Source organism: Pyxicephalus adspersus, chromosome 2, assembly GCF_032062135.1.
Source record: "Pyxicephalus adspersus chromosome 2, UCB_Pads_2.0, whole genome shotgun sequence".
Lineage (NCBI taxonomy): Eukaryota > Metazoa > Chordata > Amphibia > Anura > Pyxicephalidae > Pyxicephalus > Pyxicephalus adspersus.
The window spans coordinates 41,214,191-41,240,268 of record NC_092859.1 but is presented as its reverse complement, the minus strand read 5'-3'; the positions used below and the strand labels follow the sequence as shown (position 1 = coordinate 41,240,268).

At 37.4% G+C, this 26,078-nt stretch overlaps 1 protein-coding gene across 5 annotated transcripts in view; it reads left to right on the top strand.

Annotated features, from left to right (window-relative positions):
* Positions 1-21,545, top strand: part of RNF213 (ring finger protein 213) — a 115,867-nt gene extending 94,322 nt beyond the window's left edge. For 4 of the 5 annotated variants that reach the window (XM_072400570.1, XM_072400572.1, XM_072400573.1 and 1 more), the window contains 14 exons: positions 2,440-2,534; positions 3,339-3,498; positions 4,669-4,843; positions 5,738-5,832; positions 7,186-7,443; positions 8,649-8,781; positions 9,287-9,370; positions 10,460-10,640; positions 11,748-11,949; positions 12,147-12,224; positions 16,864-17,061; positions 17,753-17,842; positions 18,825-19,003; positions 20,415-21,545. In XM_072400570.1, coding sequence (XP_072256671.1) covers positions 2,440-2,534; positions 3,339-3,498; positions 4,669-4,843; positions 5,738-5,832; positions 7,186-7,443; positions 8,649-8,781; positions 9,287-9,370; positions 10,460-10,640; positions 11,748-11,949; positions 12,147-12,224; positions 16,864-17,061; positions 17,753-17,842; positions 18,825-19,003; positions 20,415-20,568 — 2,082 coding nt within the window. In that variant the 3' untranslated portion in view covers positions 20,569-21,545. Of the gene's footprint in view, positions 1-2,439; positions 2,535-3,338; positions 3,499-4,668; positions 4,844-5,737; positions 5,833-7,185; positions 7,444-8,648; positions 8,782-9,286; positions 9,371-10,459; positions 10,641-11,747; positions 11,950-12,146; positions 12,225-16,863; positions 17,062-17,752; positions 17,843-18,824; positions 19,004-20,414 lie in introns of those variants that run through there. The other variant, XR_011919379.1, reaches the window with a different exon arrangement.
* The last annotated feature ends 4,533 nt before the right edge of the window (positions 21,546-26,078 follow it).

The following is a 26,078-nucleotide window of genomic DNA, read 5'->3' as shown; positions in this document are numbered from 1 at the left end:
GCTTTTTATTACTGTTTAGGAATATTTACAGCTTTAGGTTTATTGACCTCTTAAATTGTGTCTAAACCGAAGAACACAAATGTAATGCATTACAATATAAGTAATAATAAGTCTTTAGATGTGGTGGCTGCATTTGTTTTCTTTCCCCAGTTTTTTTTTCTTTATTCATACCTAGTGGTTCTACTAATAACATGCTTCATACACACCTCAGAGCAGAAAGTGTGTTTCACTTTCATATCATGGAGGACAGCATTCTTTAGTTCAAAAACTAATGATAGAGATAAAAGGGACAAGGCTGATAACACTACATAAAAAAGAACTAATCTCAAAGTTAACTTGTCACCATACTGTCACAGGCCCCACAATCTTCTTTCATCTTCATTTCTGATCTTTGCCCATTTTGATTGACCAGACCAGGATTACATAACTCTTGCACAGGCAAGCAGGAGTTTATTCAGTCTTGGCACCAGCAGTGGAAACTGGGATGCTTCGGGTGTCCTGGCAACCAATGCCGAGCTGTGCATGCACTGCTCAGTGAATTTTGACAGATGATACGGTGATCAGGCAGGTAAGAATACTTATTGCAGATGGGACATTGTTCCTTTCTGGAATAAAACTGTGCCTGATACCGAGTAACTAGCATTGCTACAAAACTAGCATTCGAATGGATAGAGGAATAGCCAAAATGGCAAAGATCAGCGCCAGGAAAATCAAAGAAGGTCTAAAGTTATCTGTCAGTACTGTGAGATTTCAAAAAGCCCCCACAAAGTCCCAATGAGAAATGACACAACATTGTGTGTACTGATGAAAGCAAGATTGTTCTTTTTGGTTCTAGGGAGAGCAGACAGTTTTTCCGATGACCCCAAACACTGAATTCAAGCCACAGTACACCGTGAAGACAGTGTAGCATGGTGGCGTAAACATCATGATATTGGGTTGTTTCTCATACTATGGTTTTGAGCCTATTTGTCTCATACCAGGAATCATGAATCAGTTTGCAAAATTCTTAAAAAGGTCATGTTGCCCTATGCTGAAGAGGAAATGCCTTTGAAATGGGTGTTTCAACAAGACAAAGACCCCAAACACAACAGAAAATGAGCAACATCCTTGTTCCAGACCAACAAAATTGACGTTATGGAGTGGCCAGCTCTAACCATGGACCTTGATCCAATAGAAAACTTTTTAAATGACATAAAAAATGCTCTTTCTGTGGCAAAGCCAAAAGTGCAGAAGAATAATGGAATGTAGTCCAATCATCCAGGGCTGGAATACCTGTTCACAAGCACCAGAAGTAGGCCAACTCCATGCAACACAGATATACAGCAGTTTTCAGAAACAGTGGGTATACAACTAAATATTAGTTTAGTGAAAGGAAAGCAAGATCGTGAAACATTTTTCAGTTTATACAGTGAATGTTTGAGTTTGTAAAGAAAAATGCTGACACTGCTATTTTTTGAACAGCCTAATATTCCTTTTTTTCACTTTCTGTAAATGAATAACACAAATTTGATACATTTTTCTTCATGTTTACATTTGGAATAGAATGTGCAGTGTTCCCAATGCATTTTTGTATATTTAAATACAAGCTAATATAAGGATTTTGAGCTTTATTCATTTTTTTAAATACACTGTTATTATTCTGAACACACCTGTATTTTCCTTAAGGGCAAGTGAAAAGGCGTTAAAGGACTTTTCTATAACCTTCTAAAAAGAGTAAATACCCTTAAGTTTCTCATATTCACGCACAGCAGTGACCTAAAGCTTGGACCACCTTCACTCAACTGTTTTCAGGCATACAGACATTGGTGAGGTCATATACACACAGTGCCCAATCTATGCATTAGTCACTAGTCTAATTTTAATGGACAACAGGGTTAGAATATAACTTTAGGTACCTAATTTAGAATGTTGCTGTAGGTTATAGACTGAGGGAGCAGACCTAAACAACTACATGGGTTACCAGATTTAGGGCCCTAAGTCTAAAATCCATTGACAAAGTGTTGTTGACTACATGAGCTGCATTTAACCAATACCAAGCACATTTGACAATCCTGTAGATGTGTAAAGTAATACAAAACCTGTCTGATTAATACAAAAGCCCCAAGATACTGTAAGGAACCAAGGTAATGTATAAACATGACTTTTTTTTACAGATTCACAGCTCCAACCACTTTAATCGCTCCTGGGCTGAATAAAGCTGCTTTATTATTTAATAGTACTGCTGGTAACCTTATATCTACACTATGCAAACTATAATGTTTTAGGAGGAAGGTGTTCTAAATACTCTCATTTAGAGTTAGTATATTGGAGTGTTTTGGTATTTTTTTTTAATCTTTTGATGAAAAGGACAACCCCTATAAGAAATAATATTTGCCCTTTTGCAATTAGTTATCTATTTCCATACATGATGCTTCATAATTTTCTGTTGTTTCTTAACAGTGTGGGCAGCCAATGCAGACCGCCCGTTGCCCAGATTGTGGTGCTAACGTTGGAGGTGTAGACCATACAGCTCTTCAAGGATTTCGCAGGATTCAGTATGTTTTAGGTTTTCCTTCACAATTTCTTCTTTAATAATTTGTTGTTCCTTTCATGTTATTCTTATTGGCTAGAAATAACTAAAAATCTAAAATCATTGTAAACATGAAATATGTCATATTATGTAGCAAATTCGCTGCTCTTTGAAGCTAAACTCCAGGCAGGGAGTTAAGTACATATTGTTACCTGACAAAGAATTTTTAATTCTATGCAGTCAATCAGTGACACAGGCACCTCTTCCAGGTCAATGAACTTGTTTTTCTCCATGTTACTTAAAGCTGAACGTCAGCCTTATGTTAGTGTGCATTGGAATCTGTAGACAGAACCAATCTCATTTCCTAGTTGATGGCCACCCAGCATCATCCTCCCCTGTCTGACTCAGGCCACACCTGGCCCAACAGTTCAGTATCATATTTACCCCCCCCCCCACCAAGACTGTGCATTAGCATTGATCTATCTGCTTTGGCTTGACCTTTTAATGTGACTGGATCTAAACAAATGTATGCAGGGAAAATGGAAATTTTTATCAGCAGATTAAATTTAAGCTTTAACCAATACAGCTTACTGTGATCACTTACCCACCTAATGGAAATAAATTACCACATTTATTTTATGAAATATTGAGGTCCTGGATTATCAGGCATGTCAATATGACTTAGACAGCCTCACAATCCAAACTCCTTTGTTTAAAAGATTCCTTGTGGGGTACCGATCTCTCACAAAACTTTTTTATTTTTCGCCTTTGAATAACATGTTCCTAACTACAATAGTTTTTATTTTGAGCAATGTCTTCTTTTTAACAGGCAAAATGTAGACCGAACACAGACTGGACATGTCTTGGGAGACCCGAATCCTCAGGGTTCAGCTCTGGCTCCAGACAGAGATATACCAGCTCCTGCTTTTATTTTACTAAGGATGATAACACATCTGGCAATGCTTCTGGGATCAGAAGAAGATATGCAGGTATCATGCTTGGACATTCTCATGGCCGTGAAGATATTTTTATGTTTATAGTCAACTCCAAGTGCCTCTGGATGAAGAAAGCTGGAAGAAAAACTGGGGTGGTTAAAAAAAACAGGGTGCTGTTTTCCTTAGATAAGCTGCACCAACCATTTTGGCTTGCTCCTGGTCCACAAAATGAACATAATTCTCAGACCCCCTGAGCTTTTTTATGTCTAAGCTGGTTCTGAAAACTTTTCTAAACATTTAGTCGTTTATGCCTGTCTGCTTGATGTTCATGATACATGGGCCCATTTATAAATAAAATTATCCTTGTGCAAGTGCATGATCAAAGAAATCTTTCTGTTTCCCCTAGGTAAAGGATTAGGCTTATCTCTTGGTCACTTGTTTTGTTGGTTAGAAATTTTAATAAATCTTCCTAATTTGATATAGTCTGCCTTCTAAGATTTGGCTGAAATGGGTGAAGTGGGCACCGTCTAGGAGCCTTAGTTTAAGGTAACCAGATGACCTCAACTGTCTCTATACAATATTGTGACCCTGTGACTGCAAAAAACAAAATGTAATAACAAGCTTCCTGCAATCTTTTGCAACCTTCCTTGTTACAAATAAAGAAAAAGATACATGCAATAGGAACTTGATAATACTTCCTTCTAATGTGGCCAGCAAATGTGAACTGTGCCGTTTTGAAGCACTGCTACCTCCTGAAAATCTTCAGCATGCAACACTTTGCATGACATGCATAAATATGCAACAATTCAGTTTTATCTGCAGGCCCTGGGTTACTAGAGGGTACATCTGTGATGTAGCTTGCAAAGTGACGCACCAATGAGTATAGCTCAATGGGGGACTGTGAAGACTCTCCCAGATGCTGTAGCCCTGTAAACAAAAGAGTTTGGACTCTGCTCACGGCAGGAGTGAGTATTCAGAGGTGGAGGAAACCTGTATCTCATTTTTTGTAAAAGAAGATGGCTCTGCTCTGATGATCCACCTGAGTTTTTTTGGAGTAAAGGCCAGGACATTTAACCTAAATATTATTTTTGTTCATACTGGGCTTTATATTATTGTTAGCATTACCTAGCAAAAATAGATAAAATATATAACTGAAGAAGATAAAATTTGCTGGCTTTTGCTATAAAAGTATAGTCTTTGTAATTCCTGTTCTGTTTGTCACAGAGTCTAATGCGAATTGTAAAGCCACCAGTTCAAAATATTTCAAATTTCATTTTACTTCACATTGAAAAAGATCTGGAATATTTGAAGAACAGTCTTGGGAAAAGCACAGATGACACCACAACTGTCGTACATCTTATACTTAACAAAATGTTAAGACCTGAAGAGTCTGGAAACTGTAAGTACACATTTTGAATAGCTTTACAGTAAGTGTTAAACTGGTTACAAAAAGTCAATATGTTTTCAACCGCTCTGAGTATAATTTTTAGATATTTGAGTTTATTTCAGCAAATCCTTTTTCTTTGGTTTTAGCTACAATGGAAAAACTGAAAAAAGGAAAAAAAAGATGATCTAATAAAGGTTTATGCTCAGTCTGCTAGGTAAAAGGAGACATCAAAATTCTAACAGACACCTCATTAGAGAGATAACCTGTAACTGTTGACATGGCAATAGAGTTAAATTGGAAAAATATTTTAAAATAATGACATTAAAAAAAAAAAACTTTAAAAGACCAAATGTGCCTACGTAGGATTAGGTATTGACACTCATGCCAGAATAAAAAGAAATAATATATGGCCATTATTTAGGGTAACTATAATCTCTCTGTAAAGGTGCTTACAATGTTACAATGTTGACAGTTTTGAGTATCCCAGTGTTTTTGCAGGTGCTTGAGACTTGACATGCTTGCTGTAGGACTTGACATACTTGCTAACTATTTACTCAACCTGTTATAATACTATGTTATTATATTTAACATTTTACATAAAATAGTAATATATTGTATTTGGGTTCACTAAAATACATTTCTTTTATTTATTTAAATATGCTAAAATATTAATGTATGTATGAAAAACAGTTGTATTATTATCAAACAATATAAAAAATGTCCACTTCCATCTTTTTGTTCAATAGAACAAATGGGAAAAACATATAGGAGAAGATCAAATTAATTTCAAAGCTAAAATATTTATTTATAATGCACAAATGTGAAAAAATGAAAACAAATGCTGTGGTCCTAAACCCAATTATTAAGCATCAGTATAAATGTTTAGCTGTATGATTGTATCCACAGGGCCTGTCAACTTTGATGATGTTTGGTCAGCTAAAGAAATGAGGAATGCCTGGGAGAAGCATTTTGTTGCAATGGTCATTGCCCCTGTGCTCAGGGTGAGATGTTTGTTTGTCTTTACATGTAACCTTCAGACATACCACCAATGATTGTAGTTAAATGCTTAATAGCAATTATTTGTTCATTATTTATATACTTTAAAACTAATACAATACATAGTTTTTATATCCCTAACTATGATCACTAATATGAATTCTTTTCTTATATCTTTCTTTTTTTTTTAATGCCTAAACATATTATAGAATGGTACAATAACAATAATTATTGTTACTATATATATATATATATATATATATATATATATATTAAGATAAATACCTAACCACTATTCTGAGTCTATATACATTGTTATGCTCTGGTTATGACTTTATTTATCATCTTCATATGAAACAGATAACAGTAATCTATTGTTCACGTAATTCTGAATATATGTGAAAATGTTGTTACCTTTTTCGTTATTCTATGAATCACATTCCTGCATGTCATTATTTTTCTGTGTACAGTTAACTAATGCAACTGGGAGATCCCCTGAGGAAGCCATTTGGCGAAACACGTTGGGAAATTACCGCTTTTCTGCCACTCATTATTTCTAATATTAAGTATCAGGGATATTTATGTCCGATGGTCTGACACTCCAATGTATCTTGATTGGGGAAAGACCATATCACTTATTTGTTTCACCCATTTACTGAATTATGAATTGTGTTTTATATGAATTTGAATATAACTCACTGATTATACTTCCCCGTCTGACCACCACCATCACACACAAACTGATCTTGTATTAAGGTAGATAAATCTATTCCTTCCCATTAGAATAATCCACCTTTGCAGGAATGTCATCAGATAACCCTCTGCTCATACCCTATTTGAGCCTAAACTTACCCCATGAGAAACAAGGGGGGACCTTTAGAAGGAAGCAAAGTATCCGGCCAAGAAAAAACTGTTAATTCTTATTCTACATCTCTTTGCTGCATTACTTACTGCTTTAGTATTAGTTTGACCCCTTTAATGGAGGCCCCAATTTTCCAATACAACTCCCATAACAAGCCCTCTATCATTCACCAGATTCTGTTGTCCCCATTTAAGGAGGCAGTTCAAATCTGTCAATTTTGCACAGTTTTTCTGTAATATTTTATTTACCATTATAAATGCAAATAACACCTAAAGAAATATTGTAGGGAAACTATAGGGACAATCTTGTAATGCAACAGAAGTTTACTTTTAGTAACTATATCATGGAAGGAGTCTGTGAATTTCATAGTACTGTGTGTTATTGGTACAAATGGAAAAAGTATTTCAGGTAAAAGAATGAACCTAAACCAGAGCAAAATGGTTGTGTATTAAAAAGTAGACATGTTGCCATATTTCTTCATTTTTTCTATTTTTAGAGTTTAGACGGAGACCTGATGAATGTAAACAATTATATCCGTCAGGATGATAGAATCAGTTCCAATCCTGTAGTGAAGGTAGTGTATGGTGACCCTCTGATAAGTGGAGAGAAGATGGACTTACCACGGGACAGTAATGTGCATTGTTCCAAGATATGGAGTTGCAGAGAAAGGATCTGTATTGAATATATACTACATGCTGTGCAGCAGAAGGATGGAAAGGACACCCTGCCTCTACTCTGGAAATTCCTAGAGAAGGTTAGTCCTTCCTTTTATTGGTACTAAATCTTTTAGTGCTGTTTTATTGCAGTGATATCATTTTAGACTAGCTGGAGCACAATATCTGGACTCAGGGGTAGGGAACCCTAGAAAGGTAGATATTAACCTGAACAACATAAACAAAATCCCTGATCACCAAGGGTGCAGCACCTTTTTTTCCAGCAAGGCCACTACAAAGATTAAGGAAGGATTAAGAAAAAAATAAGTTACTGTAAATCTATAAAATATAAGTACATCTTAACCAGTTCTGATTTGGCTGAATGAACTGCATATTAATCTGGCTGGTCTGAGTTCTAGTCTATCTGGGTTTAGGCCTGGGTGGCTTGATTCAGCTTAGCTGGCAGGGTTCAGCATTTGAGGGTATACATTTTGGTCCGTTGCCAGCACAGTGATGCACTATTTTACAAAAAGACATAAATTGGTGTAAATCTTTGCACCCCACACAAACCTCTTCCATGACTGTACTCTCCACACATCCAGCACCGCACCCCTTTTACTTCTCTGCACTTCTGTTCCACTGTACCCGCCTGCATTTTCTTCAGCACTATACTACCCTGCACATTTGTTCCACCACTGTACCCCCATGTACATCTCTTCCACCACTATACACTCTAGCACATCTACGCTCCCCCACACACGTTTTACCAATTTACCCCTATATAGAACTGTAGAAAGCCACACTGTAGTCAGTCTGGGTCCCTTGTTAGGCCAGAACCCACTGCCACCATGCTCCTGCAGAGCTCTGCAGCGATGAACCCTAAACAGCGATGCATCCACCCCTTTGTTTGCGTACCTGTGTCTTCCTATGTCCTTGGGGCTAGTATCGGGCATATTGGACATGTCAGGTAGCATGACAGGGGTTACAATCCACCCATTATAGGGCCATGATCTACCAGTAGATCACAAGGGTCTGCTGTACTGTTTGTCAATACTAAACTGTGGCTGCTTCTACACATGATCAATTATGGGAGCAACAGAGGTACACATCTAGTCTGGAGGAGGTAACATTTAACTTTAGAACTGTTATAAAAATATATTTTTTGGGCTGGAGTTGTATTTTAAGCATTGTGTTCTGTGCATGCTGTTTTTCTATCAATATTGTCTTTCTTGTGGAATATTTGTGCTATTTAAAAGTACTTTGAAATAAAGAAGACTACTAATACATTACTTTGTGTTCTTTGCAGGAAACTGAACTTCAGATGGTAAAGTTTTTGCCCAATATTTTAAAGCTCCAGAAAGATTTGGTGAAGAAGTTCCAGAATTACAAAGAAATCAACTTCAAAACTATCAAAGAATTTATATGTAGCATAACCTCTGGTACCTGTCAAGCATTTACTTACACCTTACATATAAATATAGAATAGCCTATATTATATCCTTGGTAGTTAACTAATATGTACAAAATGGCAGCCTACACCGTGAATGAGCATTTCTTTTCTTGTGCATTGGGGAACACATTATTTCACCTTCAGGTTATAGTGCCGGCTTTACAAGGACAGGATACTGGCAAACAAAGGGTTTACTTGGGCTTGGATGTAGTTTATTTACCATTATTGGTAAGGAGCACACATATACACATCAAACCATGGTACAGTATTTCCATCTAATACAATACTGTGTACACTGCTTTTTTTCTAATCCCTTTTTAAATACTTTTCTGACGTAATGTTGTGAATATCTTGTATTTATGGTTTGTTTTTAGAGGTCAAGTTTATTAAAGAATAGTTTGCTTTTAGTGATAGCTGAGAGTTTTTCTATTTTAAATGGCAGACAGTGATATAAATCTGTTAACATTTCTCCCTCTTTCCTGTTTGTTTTGCAGATGGAAGTCGGTATATTTTTGAGAAGCATATACAAGAATTCATGCTTTCTTGGAATCATCTACGACTTTCCCTGAAAACTAACGGTTAGGAACAGAAGGCAATTCTCTTTGTATTATGGGTTTGTTTTTGGCCACTTCCTTGAAATGCAGCATCTGCATTTATATGATCAGAAGAAAGCTAAATGTTAAGAATAATTAGGTTTCAAAATGTACTGTTAGATGATAACCTAAATGTTAAAATTATTGTGGTTGACCATGGTTACATAGGATGACAGCTATGCTATTTTTATAGCTTGTAATTATGTGTTTTTTTTAATTTGAAGGTGAGACTTGCTAGAATATGAAAGTGCTGAGGGTTTCCTAAAATCATTGCTCGGGTTAACTAGAACTGAAAATAAAATCTAAAATGTAGAGCACAGATGTAGACAAATTGGCATTGAAGGGGTACCCACAAACAGTCTAAGAACAAGATCAATGTGAGCGAAAAAAAATGGGCAAGATAGACTATCATGGGTGAACCTGAATGATCCAGCAAACCTGGAGCAAACTTCCTAAAATAATTTTCTACTAACTGTTAAATGTTTTCAATCCTGGATTAGATCCATTCCAGGTTGGCTGTATCACCCAGGTTCTACCATGTTAGTAAAACTTGGGGAACTTTAATAATCAGACCCACACAGTAGTAAGGGCAAATGAAGCATAGGTACAAAAAAAAAAGAAGTTGCAGTGGCACAGCAAGATCAAGAAAGGTGGTGGAATAGCAGCAACCTGAGAAGAACAACCACATAAAACAGAATTGTCAACAGGAAGACAGATTGAGTACTACTGACCACACAAGAACTGGATAGTTTACCACACTACATATGGAAGAGTAACCACTAGCAAACACCTAGCTAGGCTTCGACAGGTTCATTTTGACAGGGGGTATATTCTGTTTGCGCATTTTACAGCCATTTATGTGTAGTTCTAGTCATAGATTTAGTTAGGGTAAATCTACCAAATATAGCTGAATTTAGAGGCTCCTTGCAAGTCCCCAAACTGATTTCTGGAGCTTTTAACCATCATTTGCTACTTAATATTTGTAATATTAGAACATGACAGTGAACAATACAAAAAATGAACTATGCGATTGTAAAGTCTTTCACTTTAATAATGTTTCTGGAAATGTTGTAGGTGAAATAAAGCTCCCAGAAGGAATGTGTGATGAGATCCTTACCATGGAAAGCAATTTTGAGTTTCTTCTTCCTCGCCGGCAGGGACTTGGCCTGGGTGCTACAGCCCTCACCAGCTACCTCATAGCACTCCATAACAGTTTTATCTATGAAGTGGCAAAATACACCAACATTGAACAAAAGTATGTTTTTATTTTATCTGTACTTGTTATATTCATCAGTTAATTTATCCTGCGCCTGTATATATAGAAATAGTCAAGGAAAACACTTATTTCAGCAAATTACTACAACAAATTAGCTGCAGTAACATTGTACTTGTTACCACTTCCTCCATTGTTGCAGCTTAAAAAAAACATTTTCTTGTTTATTATGATATAGGCGTCTTATTGTATATATTTAATAATGCATAGCACCCTGTAAAGCTAAAAATTGTAAAAATAGATCAGTTAGCTTTGGACAATATGTACAGAAATTGCTTAGAGAGACTTTTTAAAACATTCTTTATTTAACAATTTTCTTTTATATGGGGAGAATGGTGAGGGAAAGCGTAATACAAAGGAGGAAACATATAAAAATAGACAGAAATATGCTTACAAAAACCAAGCTGGATGGGGGGACAATATCAATAGGTGATTACCAAGGGAATATGCACCAGTATGCATGTGCATAGGTTAGGAACAATATATATTTTTGCACAAAATGACAAAGTCAGTACAGAACAGGAACAGGAGCAATGCCAACAGGCTTCGCAGCAAAAGTATGATTGCTTTACAAATACACTTTATACAATTGCATTTTATCAAACAAACTATCTTAGGCCCTATAGTGGATTAGCTATCCGGCCTATAGACTAATTGGAGGAGTTGGGTAATTTAACATTGTGCTAAATAATTATGTATACACAGTTTTCATGACTAACTTTGCTATAAACTGCACAATTTGTTCACCAAATAAAACACAGACATGTATATAATATTTGCCAAAGTTAAAAATAAGATTCTGCCATTGAAGTGTACAGAAAATTCCTGTTGCCAAAAAAAGAAATAAAACCCAACTGTAATAATACTATAAAAAATATTTTAAATAATTAAAATCATAAAATATTTTTTTACAATACATACCTACATAAAGAAATACCATTGTAAAAGTTTGTTACACTTATAACACAGTAATTAATCCTTATAAAACAACTTACAATCTACTGTACACCTAATATTTTTTCTCTTTCTAGTTTGTGTTACCAAATAGTTATTACAGTTGTATTTATGACTTTATTTCACTTTCTTTAGGTACTCCATTAAAGCTTCCGAAGTAATGGATCTTCATGTGATCAGTTATGAACTAGAAAAGGATTTAGTGCCTATTGTCTTATCCAACTGCCAGTATAGTCTAGAGAGTGGTAAAGAGACTTTACAAGAGTTTGACTTTCCAAAGATCCAAGATCAGCTCATCACCCGCCTTCTCCAAGGGAAGCCTCGGATTACCATAGCTGTAAGTAAAATATATATTCTATAGCTTTTGTTGTAGCATATTGAAATTTACTTTAGTTAAGGCTAATTTTACTATAACGCACAACCAAGGCATTTTATATCTCTCTAGAGTTTAGAATTAAACAGGTATTTCACGTATGATTCTTAACCTGCTGGTGTTACATTCTGTACAACTAAACAGATGTCTCTACATTCCAGGGATTGCCAACTCTCACCCTTTCCCATGACAGAAACTATGAGGACCTGTTTACAGACGTGAAGAAAAGACTTCCTCAGGTACAGTGATTGAAATGAATGTTTAATTCTAGGAATAAGGACTTCAACTCATTTTTTTTTAAATGTGCATTACCTGGGACTTGTCTTTGTAATAAAGTCTATGGATAAAGAGGGAAGATTTTGAAATCCCTAATAAATGTGTAAATCTTTTGGGAAGATTTACCCCTTTGGTTTATCCTCATGACCAATGCCACGGTGACAGAAAGTCATGGGAAAGTGTTACAGTTGTCACCAGAATAAAAACATAAAGGTAATATTTCAAGATGGAATCTATCGGCATCTATCTTATTTCCTATAGGATACAGCTGTGTCTCCATGAATCAATGAATCTTCCCAGTTAAGCACATATGGCAACAAAAACATTAATATATATTTGGCTTGGGATACACTTTAGAAGTTAGGGTGTTTCCTCATGACAACCATAACTTTTGCATAATTAGTAGCAATCATGCTTCTGCAGTTTTTCTTCAAGAAAGACTACTTTAATGCTGCAAGTGCTAGTTGTTCTATTGCAGCTAGCAGATAGGTTGTCCTTTAGAGCTTAGAACCCCAGGGCGGGGCCCTACTGGATCCGACACACTGGGCCAGATATATTGAAGTTCTCAAAAACTGGAAAAGGTAGACTATTAAAGGTAAACATGGGTGATCCAGCAAACCTGGAATTAATCTGGTCCAGGAATTAAAACATTTGCAGATGAATAATGAATTGTAAAGGAATCCACTCCAGGTTTGCTAGATCACCCAGTTTCACCTATGATAGTCTATCTTATCTAGTTTTGGGAAGCTATAACCTCCCTGGCGATTTTCCCCAGTGTGGTTTGGGGTTAATTCCCAGTGTCAGAAGCGGTAATTTGCCAGGGAGTTTAAAACTCCTACCTGGTTCCAGCGACGTCCTACAGTGGTGTCCTCCAGCAATGCCTGCTGCATCCTCCAGCGAATTCCCGGCATCTGCTTCCCCTGGCGATGCCAGGCTACACGGATTCTGGCCGGCATCTGCATCCCCGGCGTATGAAGGTTGGGGATGCGAGGCCAGAGGAAGCAGATGCCAGCTGGGTGTCTGCTCACGAGCCTTAGGCTGGAAGGTGGGACCATTGGGCAGGTAGGCGGGACCGGGCGGAAAATTTAAACCGCTTGTACCGCTTTTACATTTAAAAATACTCATTATTCATACGGCCAAGCTGGGTGTCTGGAATGTGTAGTATCAAATGAAAAAGAAGAGAAAAAAGCAGGGTCTTTGGCACAAAAAGTATATTTTATTTTATTTAATGAGTAAAAGTAATACAGAACATACCAGGTTCAAGATGGACCACAATAGTGGTGTACTGTGGTGTACATAGTATCACATTGGCCGTAGGGGGCACTAGACATGCAGCATCTAGCCAGTCATATATATTACTTGCCATACAGATTTAAAGCCTCCAATCATTTATTCATGTTGATCGTTGTACCCAACACGTTTCGCCCTGTCTGGCTTCCTCAGGGGTAGCAGCGTGTCAACATATGTTTGGCACTTGTAGTAATTACGTATGGTCTTGTAGTATGGTTAACAATGCTTTTTGCGTTGGGTGTAATACCTCTAAAAAACGTTTTTGGTAAAGTAAAAGTGAAATCTCCCCCGCAACAGGAACAGTACTATGGAAGGTCTGATATAAGTCCTAATAGGAAAGATTGAGGATCTGTATATGGAAATCCCGGGTGTAAATAGTCTCTCTTTCCCATGTGGTTGTTGGCGTGCAGAGTCTGGAATGTGTATTTTTTGGCACTGGCTCAGACCTCTCAAATTCTAAATCTCCCCCTGACATATATCTAACTGTTAACAACACTGTTATTCAGCCCTCCCCTCAGGCACGTTGTCTTGGTGTCACCTTTGACTCTGCCCTCTCATTTACCCCCCATATTCAGAACATTTCTAGGTCCTGTCACTTTCACCTATGCAACATCTCCAAAATCCACCCCTACCTGTCCCCTGAGACCACCAAACTCCTTGTACATGCTTTTATTATCTCTCGTCTGGACTACTGTAACATAGATTGTAAGCTCTTCGGGGCAGGGTTCTCTCCTCCTGTATCACTGTCTGTATTAGTCTGTCATTTGCAACCCCTATTTATTGTACAGCGCTGCGTAATATGTTGGCGCTATATAAATCCTGTGTTTTAATAATAATATTAGTTAAGTTATTCAGAGTGAATTTCAATGTCCAAATCCATTTTCATTGATACTGCATGTCTGTAAAGACACTTTGGAGTAAGGCCAGTGGTGCTTAGCGCTGCTAGCAACCTTTTGTCAGTTTCTTCAGTTCTTCCGATACAATACAATCATATACCACTTTCCATCAGGTAAAGTGGGACAATGGACATCAAGAAACACTTCAAACAAGGTATTCATACAGGGCAGGCATAATGAGCAAGCCCCAGAGTGTTTGCATGAACAACAGAGTGAGCTGTAAATTCCGTTGGGGCGCCATAGAATTAGGTCTATCTCAATCGGGGAATGATAATCTCCCCTTGAGGCGGGTTCCCACCTACATTGCTTATGGGGGGTCAGGCTCGGCTGAGACCCTTAGGTGCATGGGAAAATACATACATTAATAATAATGTGTTCAACCAGAGTGTTAGGAAGAAACAAAGAAGAGAAGAGAAAATGAAAAGAATGGAAAAGAAGAAAAAGGAAAGCTCTCAATAAAATGTTGTGGGACATGGCTAGGGGGGAGGGAGGTTGAGTGGCTCACGTGGCATTGTGTCTGTAAGAATGGCCCTCATTTTTTCATTGACAAGGAACCAAGACATCTTTTGCTTGATGTGTAGGGGTGGTTGACCACCAGGCTTTCACTAAGACCATTTTAGCTGCCGTGAATAAATGGGTTAACAATCTGAACTGGATCGCTGTACAAACTTTAGGCTGTAGGTTAAGCACTGACCCTGCAGGGCATTTGGGAAAGGATCGTCCCACCATCATGTAGGCTATTTGGTATATGGACGAAGTCCAGTATCTTCGTATTTTGGGACATGCCCACCAAATATGGAATAGGGTGCCTGGTGAGTCGCATCCTCGAAAGCACTTCAAGTATAAAAAGTTTAAGCGGAATCTGTCTGGAGTGGCAGTGGGTGACACTAAAGAAGCGGAAGCATAACTGCGGTCGTCAAGGGTAACGGTGCGTCTGCCTAAGCACGTGGTGGCAGTCCACCTGTGAAGGTGTGTTTGGCAAGGGTTAACAGAGTGGGTAACTTTGCCCCGTGACGGCCCCTCCTCAGCCTGCTGGAAAGTCTATGCGCAGGGAGTGGGCTGAGAGGATGTTCGTCACAGGCGGGCAAGCTCTGGAATGTTGGTGGCATACATAGATTTGTGGGAAGCAGTTATGAACACCCCAAGATAGCAAAGGCGGCGTTCTTTTCAAGTAAAAGGGAAGGATTTAAGTAATGTAGAAACTTTTTCAGGTAGAGCTATATTTAGTGCTTTGCATTTGTGCAGGTTAAGGTGCAGGCCGGAAAGGTTTTGGAACTTTCTAGCACAGTCATCAGGTTAGGCAGGGAAACCAGGGGATTGGAAAGACTCAGGAGCACATCATCAACGAAAAGGCCTAATTTATGTGCACGATTTCCAATGTTAATGCCTGAGATATCAGGGTGACCTCTTATCGCGTGGGCCAATTCTTTCTTCATGTAAAGCTTCTTACATGTCTGCTTCACAAGATCTAGGTGGAAGAGGTCTGAGGGATTCTCAATACAGCATGGCACACCGACAAGATGGGACGTCTGGCAGACACCTTGTGCATTCTGCTGGACTGTTTAGACCTTCTACACCACTAACTGATTTACTACTTTAGTTGGCTTTAGCAAAGAAGCTATTGAAACCAATTTCACGGAGTATGTAGTTCCTACTAAATTAAAATAACAGCTTCCCCCTTTGTTCTTCTAAAAGGTCCTTGTGAAGGAGAACTTGTCTCTTGCCTAAACCTCTCTAGGTGGCGCCGATTGACTGAAACCTAAACCTGTGGGATCAAAGGGAAAAATCACCTATTCAATGCAGTTACAATGCAGTTACAATGCAGTACTCTAGATCTCTGCCACCTAAAACTTCTATCATCCAGCATCCACGCACCAGATTTGTAAAGCTACTTCTTTGTAGTGTACATGTAGTGGCCTGCTTTGATATTAGCTTTGAGGGAGTAATCCTTCAAAGTAGACCTTTGAGTCCTAGTTTTTTACTTGAGCCTTTCAGTATGTTTATTTGCTATAATCCACTCTTAAGTTGGAGTTCTTCAGAACCTTCTAATGCTATCATAATCTTTTTCATGATAAAAAAAAAAAAAAAAAAAAAAAAAAATATATATATATATATATATATATATATATTAGGAACTTACTATGAAATCTATTACTTGAGGTCTAATTAGAGGCCCAGGTTCTTTCCCTCTGTCTTTTTTTTTTTTTTTTGCCAGTGTCTAAATCTTCCTGAAGGCAGAGCATAACCCAATTACTATGTCCCTATTTGCTTCTCTACAGATTTCAGGAAAAATGACTTACAAAAATGATCTATATAAATTACCTTACAAATAAATTATACACTATGCACAGACTTTGTACAGTTTTCTGAATTTTAACTGGTAAAACCAATATGATTTTACTTTCTGTTCTTTTAGGACTCTTTATCAAACTCAGCAATAGATGTATTAAGCAAAGATCTAAATGCATTCAGTGATGTATGTGAGGCCTTAAACATTGTGGACATCTCACTGGGATTTCTGGCATCATCAGGAGGAGATCCAGAACTTTCCTTAACTGAATATGCTGAAAACGTCTTACAGATGGGAGAACAGAGCAGTGCGCATATTCTTGAGGTAGAATCTGTTAATCACTTTTTGTTCCACTGACCAATAGAATTGTCAGGAGTTTTCAGTCTTTGCACCTGTTGGAAAAAATAATCTAATTTCTTGCCCTAGTGACAAGTAGTTATTTGAACAGAAGTTTAGGGGTAGAAAATACCCACAAACAAGGATTTATCAGCATGGGATGTTAGCAATATTTTATATTCCGTAAGTGCTTAATTCACTTACCAACGCAGAAAATGTGGAAAAGCACGACATCGCCTTGACACGTTAATAACGGTACTTAGGCATAACCCTTATAACTAAGTATTGTTAGTACAAAATGCATCAAGGAGCTGTCATGCTCTGCTGAATCTCCTATGTTGGAATCTGAATAAATAGGCTTGCTAAATATGGCATACTATTTGGACTTCTTTCTGTGAGTATTTTATAATGCCCTGGGACTAAGCAAGGTCTATGGAGCTGCAGCAGGACTTTATATGTACATATCAGGTTTAGGAGTAGTCTACTAATCTGAACAACAGGCAATGATAAAAACTGAACCTTACAACCAATGTGTTTAGTACTGAAAAATAACTTTTTCTACTCACTTTTATAGAGACCGAGTGTTTAAGAATTGAATCCAGTTGTAGTTATGTGATACATATTAGTCTACAAACATAAAATATATGCATGATGTAACAACCATTTCCATTTTTTTAAGGCGTTGAAACGCTGTCACTTGAAAAAAACAATTGCTCTTTGGCAGCTTCTCACTGCACTGAAGTCACAACATCTTCTACATCTAAAGAGGGTAAGAATTGTTTTCCTATAATAAACACTTACCATAGATCTAAGCCCCCCCAAAAAAATTGTCTAATGATGTTGGAGGAATGATCTGGAATTTAATGGCTTGGCAATATTATTTTAAGAATATCTAAACGCAAGAAAAAATGTTATATATAGTATTCATAGCCCTTAGATGTGGCAGCTGCAGTTATTTTTCTAGCAAAGTACTTTTTGGTTTGGAAAATACAGTACCTGCTGACCATACCAGAAATGCAGTGCTCCTAAGACTCCCTGTGAACTGAACTGGGAGAACAAACTATATTCTCTTAACTACAAATTGTATCCCCCCCCCCTCCCATATAATCAAGATGAAGAGAGCAAAACATATTTGTAATCCTGTCCAAGTTTGAAAACCAAGGCTCCCTTCATGGATGTGGTGAATAGTCAGTGCTGTCACCCTGCGAAAGGTGGTATGCAATCTGCAGGATTATCAGGTAAAAATAATAAGACTGCAATATATAGATAGATTTTTTTAGACCCATCATGTGGCTTAATATAAGTTTACACAAAAAAATCTCAATGAAATCAGAAAAATAAAAGTTTATTATAAGGTAAGCTCCTAGGTACTCTAGGTAGGAGATTGTCTAGAACAGCTATTGTATCATGACTGAACAACTAGAAGGTTTAATAATTTGTAATGTACCTGTAGACATTATAATAATATCTCCTAATGTTAGTAAAGGATGGGGAAGGGTTGTCACCAAGATTGTAGCATATTTCTTGGAGCCTTTGATGGGAAAAAACATGGTAAGGTTAACATATTAGGTAGGTGTTCATTTTAGGTTACAGTTGTTATGTTAGTCACATATAAATATGTTTCCTTGTAGGCAATGGCCATGCATGTTTAAAGTAATGCCTAGCATCTACTGACAATGAATGGATTAAGTGCAGAACAATTAGAAAGTTATAAGGATCTCTAACCACATTTTTTCATAATGATTTTTTAGGATCCATTCGCTAATGTGGACAAAGCCTACAAGCAGAAACTGGATAGGGAGAGGCAGCATGCTCTCAATATGTTCCTGGAGCAGAATGGCATCAATTGTTTTCTTCTGGAGCTGCATGAAATGATCATGTTGAAATTAAGGAAGTCACAAAGTGTGGATAATTTCAAACCTTCATGGAGGTAAGTGACTTTTGGACCATTCTATTAGTTGTATATTTTGTTAAGTACAGTAATACCTTGGTTTCTGTCAGGACAGGTGACCACTGGCCATGGAAGTAGTAAACATTTAACAGTCATTTTTCTTCCAGCGAGAACTAATCAGAATGGTTTGTAAACAATATCACATCACTGTGTGAGCACTGGGAGATATTATACCGTGTTTCCCCGAAAATAAGACACCCCCCGAAAGTAAGCCCTAGCAGGATTTTTGGCTGTTTTCGAGCAAGCTTGAAATAAAAGCCCTCCCCTGAAAGTAAGCCCTATTGGCTTCTTCGGAGGCTGTGGTCACGTGGTACACGGAGGGATACCAAGAGGAAGGAGGGAGCAGAGAGAGAGAGAGAGCAGGAGATTTCAAAAGCACTGGAGCAAGGGGTGAAGAAATCGCAGGGTTAATTAACCTACAGTACAGGTGTGACACTAGCACTCAGAGGTTGGTGGATTCTCTTTTCAAAAGGTCTCTGCTGGTATTTTATTCATTAGCAGCAATGCATATTTATTAATTGATTTTTTTTTTGCTTTTACTCAGATTTAACATGTAACTCTATGAGTCACATGTTCATTGTCAGCACATTTTCTTGTTATGTTGCACTTGTTTGCTTACGAAGCTGTGTTTTTTTTCATTACTCATTTATGTCAATTCTTATTCATGACTTCTTGTATATAACAGAAGAAATCTGTGATTTTGACAGGTCACAGGTAACACAGAGGTATCTTTCTATAGTGATATTGGTTGCAGGTTTTGGTAAATACAGATTTTTGTACATGAATAAATATAGATTTTTTTGTGAGAAAAATAAGACATCCCCTGAAAATAAGCCCTAATGAGATTTTCAGAGGTAAAATAAATATAAGACACTGTCTTATTTTCGGGGAAACAAGGTATAAGATCCTTCCTCTTTCCTGCTCCACTCCCTAAATCAAGTACATTTACAAAAGGAGAGCAATCATTATTTTATGGTCAGCCAACAGACATACAATTGGATGATCTAATCATGCCTACACAATTAAATGGTATGTCTTGCTTTAGTTTTAGCAAAACCATTAGAGGCTCCATGGTTTTCACATTTTCATCTCAGGGAAAATTCCTGATGCTAAATCTTTATTATTTTCATTTTGTTGCAGTTGTATTGAGGTCTCCTTGCTATACATTCAAATAATAAATCTAAATATACTGTATTTTTAAATGGTATCACTAGTTGCATTTCCAAGCCACTCTGGACCAGCTTCTGGGTCCTATAGCAGTCACATGGCCTGTCATGGCTTTAATTGTGCCTTTTCACCCTTATAATGCACTATAAAAATTTACATTTAAAGAATACCCCCCTTCCTCACTGTTGCCAATTAATAATAATGAAAACATTTTTCATTGCAGCTTAAAGGATGTGCTAGTTCCTCTCCTTGATGACAAAGGTATTTCCTTCCAAGAATTAGAAAATGATTTTCCTGAACAAATTGCACTAGCCCATTGTATCGAAGCATGGAAGTTTACTGCCATAAAAAAGTGGAATCGCAATAATCACATGTAATACTATTGGCGGTGAAGACTGTGTCCTGCATTCCAAGATCTTTTATTGCTGCTGCTGTTTTGTATCAGTTTTTACTTTTAAATTTTGTTTTGCTATAATTGATATTGAAAAATGTCTACATATGCACAGGATATAACATAACATATAGTAATTTTTTTTTGTGATTTACTAAAAAGTTAATAATTTTTGACAAACAGCCTAAAATATATACAAAATGTGTGCTGCATATTTTAGGAACTAAGAAATTAAAACTACCTTTAAGGTATGTAGTGAGTAACTAATATATTGTTAGATTACATTACAAGCCAGAATACTGCCCATTCCACACTTGGGACCAGTACAGCCTTTCACTTATAGATAAAGCCTTACTTATAGGTAAAAACACAATGAATGGTTGGACATTTTAGTTTTTTGTAACATCTGGAAGCTTGAAGTCACCCATGCCTGGCCAAGGCAAGTGTGGCAGTTGTAGGAATAAAGCCCAGCTCTGTGCCTGTGATAGTGGTACAATAACTCGGGTATAAATATATTATGCCTACCAATTGCACACCAGAAAAATACCACTGTCTGCACATTTCAGCTTTTCTACTTTTCAAGGAATAAACATTAAACTACTATTACTAGATACTAAGAGAATAATAAAAATCCCTAAGCCTTAAATTTAACCCCGGTGAAATAATTTTTTATTGATAGTAGATGCTGTTTCATGGAACTTTTTTAGGCATCATTTTAAACCTTATGTGAATGCATAGTATTTACACTTGAAAGTTCTGTGTTTACTTTTACTGTTATATTGTTACTCACTGAACCTTTTTAGCAGGCTACCTCAGTTGGGAACACACCCGTCATACTTACCTAATAATACCAAAAATGCTTAATAATGCTTAATTTTAGTGTAATACATTGTTTTCATTTGCTTTGTGCCTACTAAATAAATATGACTCCAATTATTTTCAATAAAAGCAAAGATAACTCTTGCCCCTTTTTTTGTCCACCACTTGTGTATCTGCCTCTTTCTAATTTAATAATAAAAAAAAGTAAACTATTGCTATTAAATAGTTATATTGTAAAGTGGAAGTAAATGAAAAATTGTGAACAGTTAGGCAAATAAAACAAACTTACCTGTCTGTTCACAATCTTTTGTTAAATGTGCATTGAGCTATATGTACAGCCCAGTGTACAATCCCAGGATACCTGCCAAGAATGGATGAGCATGTACACAGGAGTTACACTATTTGGCCTGGACAATCAAGATGGCCATAGACTTGAACCTGATAGAAGACCAGGTGAAGAAATTGGTGTTGGTGATGGAATGTAGAAAGGAGAGTTTAGTGCTCCTTTAAACAAAATAATTTAGTATAAATTACTTTGTGATGCTGTCTGAGTGGGTTTTCATTTTAAACAAAGAAGTAGATAGCCTCATTGACCTTAAGTTTAAACTAAGTTGATGGTGCATTACTCACTTGGAACTTACAGCATATTGAAAAAGGGTAAGGGGTATTTTAGCATCTGCTAAAAGCCGTACTAGAGTCTCATACCAGGGAATACGAGGGGGTGCTGAGAAGTTCCTGGCTTTGCCCCCTTCCAGATGAAATAGAAAAACGAGTGTGGGGGCATATGGCAGCCTAATATCTTACTATGTGACTGTGCAAATATCAGGTCTTTGCCATTCTTAAAACTGTTTTTTCTTTTAGTTAGAAGCTGTGATGGCAGAGACACAAGCATGTTTCACGTCGTTGGAGTTGTTATGTCACGGATAAATTTTGTGACAGTTTATGCAAATATTGATGGGTTCAATTTGAAGTGTACAAAGAGAGATACACAGACTTGAAAGATTATACTATTTAATAATAAAGACAGATAGATAAAACAATGGAGTTACAAAGACTTAGATATAACAAAAATACTTAGCTGCGGAAGTGGGTTGCATTCATCCAAGGAGTCTTCCAAATTAATGGCTTGGCAGATGATCAAAAACATGTTGCATACAGTTAGTTCTGGTCAAGACTAGTTTATTAGGTATGGCACTGTGTTTTTAACTACTCAGGAACTAAGACAATGGCCAGTGTTTGACCAGTACTGACCAATGATCATCCCTTTAACCAGTATTATACCTTATAAGGATATCAGTTAAACGGTATGCTGCATTCTTTTAGGATGACCTCATATATGGTATATATATACCAGTATATACTGGTAAAGCATTATTGTTGGTGAGACATAATTGACATTAAATAAACTTGTGCTAACCCAACACTCCACTCCCTGGCTCACCAACATCATAATGAAATACCAACAGTACCCAAAGGCGGAACTTTCAGTGTTGAATCAGTACACTTAGTTATAAAACAGAAAAACAAATCAACACATAAATAATTAGCATAACAATTACTATATACCATAAAACATGTAATATAGCTTCACTCTTAATCCCAACCCTTAAGAATCAAATGACAGGATTTAACCAGGATTAGCAATTTGTCCATTTTAGATTTCAGTCACTCTTTTCTTCCATCGGTGTATATTTGATTCCTGTTTTTGTATAATATAACGTTCCCAAAGTCAGGTTCCCATAAACAAAATGTCCTGTGTAAAAGTACCTCCGGTGGTACTAGAATGGCAATGCATGGCATATTTCTAGCTGACAATGGACTATGAGTACATATCCAGCAGTCCCTCTTATTCATCAGCTGGGCATAACGGTGATGCATATACAAAATTTTATTTTCAAAGGTGTCCTGTATAAGATGTTGATAATCAGAATCCACTCCAGGTCATTGTGATACCAATTAGAGCCACCAAGATTGGAACTAGTCTGTGGAAAGGAAAATAAACATGGTTAACATCAACATCTCTGAGTTTTACATTAGTATTAGTTTTTACTAGCAAATACTTAATCTTTCGTCTTACTTTCCCTTCCTCTATCTGCTATACAGGATATTATCCATATCCATGCAAATATTCACATAACATTATTGAAAAATGTCTTGGGTCAAGTCACTGTCATATCAGTCAGGCAATGGGTCATAGTCACATCATCTTTTTATGTATGCCTGATAGAATACAGTAGTCCAGTTTATACAAACTCACAGTTTTTCTTCCACAACAGACCCCCAAAAATGTCTATCTTGTCACTTTTTAACAATAAAAAACTAGTTCAGAAAATACTTTGTTGTCCCTAACCTAACATGTAAAGGAATGGTGTACTACCCCCACCACCCACTGATTTACAAAAATGAGGCTTGTGACATAACCCAAACCCAATCTATGTATTTGTGGGGGTCAACTCTTTTTTTGTTTGAGCAGGTCATTATAACTTTCATTACGTCCAGATGAACTTGCGGCATCTTCGATCTTCATGTCCATGGCATGTATTTCAGCATATCAGCTAAACCCTCCCTCTCAATCTGATAGAACATTGTCTCTGTGGAGGGTTGAAAAGCAGTAGTAGTCCAAATTTGTTCATAGCTCAACTATCAGTCTATCACACAATTATTTATTCATCAGCTGTCAAATGCTCCCAATCCGAAGCCTTTTTTCAAAGTTTCCCATCAGTCATGAACACAGGTGCTTTCAGTTCAACAGGTGCAGTCACCAGTCTCACTAACTGTTGATTCAAAATGGGTGATTCCTGAGCAGAAATACCACCACTTTACTTAACTCTGTCCGTTTTACCACTGGTTGTTGTTTGGTACTTCATCTAGACCTGTTCCGGGTAAGAAATCAGTGGAAGCTTTACTAGATTTTTAGCAACCAATCCATGACAAATCATTGAGCTGTGTGGGTAACCTTGTAATAATCCAATTGTGGCATGTTGTCTTCCATCCCAGGTAAACACAAATTGGTCCTGAGACTCCTCATCAATGGTCTTTGGAAAGAAAATGTTTGATAAATCTAGTAACGATTGCCACTCCCCCACTGTCTGAGCAACAGTCTCTACAAGTGTCACCATATCCAAATCAGCCGCAGCAAATAGATGGACCATTTTTTTAAACTCTGGATAGTCAGTGGTCATTATGTAGTATCCATCAAGTTTATTTACAGGAAAAACAGGAGCAATAAAAGGACTGAGTGATGATCTGAATGCCCCCGCTTCCAACAGGGCCTGGATAGTCTCTGTAATTTTATTATGTACCCTAATATTGCTTCAAATAAACTGGGTGCTTCAGGGGTAGAATGTACACTGATGTTCATTTAGCATGACCCCTCACAATGGGTTTGACTGCAAACACAGAGAAAAAACAGACTGAAGTGCCAAACACATACATCCCTCTCATTGTATGGATAGTCTGGCCCTGTAAGATATCCATTTCTGTTATGTTGTTTGGCAATTCAGATGCAAATATGTTGGCATTAAAGACAGGACCATTGCCTATTTGTAGTCTGCAGTCAACCTTAGAAGCCCTTGTAATCTGTCTTCCCAAACCTTCCACTGTCACCCATATAGTGGCTGTTCCCCAACTTCAGATTCTGATCAGTGGAGCAGGGGATTTATCTTTTAGTCAATGATATATGGACTGTGGTACCCCCCACCTTTTTCCTCTCTTGGAGGGCGTATGTGTTGTAACATAATCATATAAAGCTGTTTGTCCCTCTCCAAATGGGTTGTTTCTTTTCAGGGGAAGTGTAGGTGTAGGAGGGGTGTTTTTTTTCTACATTACTAGATGACACCTTCTTGAGTCTGGCTGGCTGTAACTTCCCTCTATCCTTCAGTTGTTTCCAGCGCTTGAACAGATCAGTAGTAGGAATCCCATCAATGTCTGCTTTGGGAACTCCACTGTTAAGCAGATCAAGAAACAACTGTTTTCTGGTCATTTTAAACCTCTTTATGAAATCCCCCTTTTCGGTTTTCTGTATTGGTCTTTGCTTATGTCCTGGTCCTTTTTCAATCTCCTCTAACTGACCCATTAATGTAGGTGCTTCATGCACATTCCCTTGCCTTCCATCTAAAGCACTTAATACTGTGAATAGTGCAGGGCGTAAATGTTGTGGCGCTGTCTTAAGGATTTTCTGTCTCATTAAAGGAGTAAATCGGGACATGTCTGGTCCCACCCAGGTGGTAGATACCCCATAATGTCCATCTATAGGAAGGGGATCCCTAACCAATCCTGTAATACACCAAGCCTCTCGTACTCTCTGAATCCCCTCACCCAATGTATGCCAAAAAGATACATCCATCAGTTCTGTTGGAGTCTCATATACTTGGGCCACAGAGTCTCTAATCAAATGCAACAAACTAAAGGGGTGATCAGTATTGCGTGCCCTGTGCATTTGAAGACGGACTCTGGGGTCAAAGGATACACTTCCCAGTCCAATTGCTTCAGTATTAGTCAGCATCACACCGTCCCCACCCTGATCCCAAATTCGCAATAACCATGTCAAAATTCCTTCTCCAGGTATCTGTCTATATTTCTGTTCTAGCTCAGTCAGCTCCCCTGCAGTATATGAACGAGTCTCCTCTGTCATATTCTGTTCTGCAGACGGTCCCTGTGGTGGTCTCATGTCTGTAT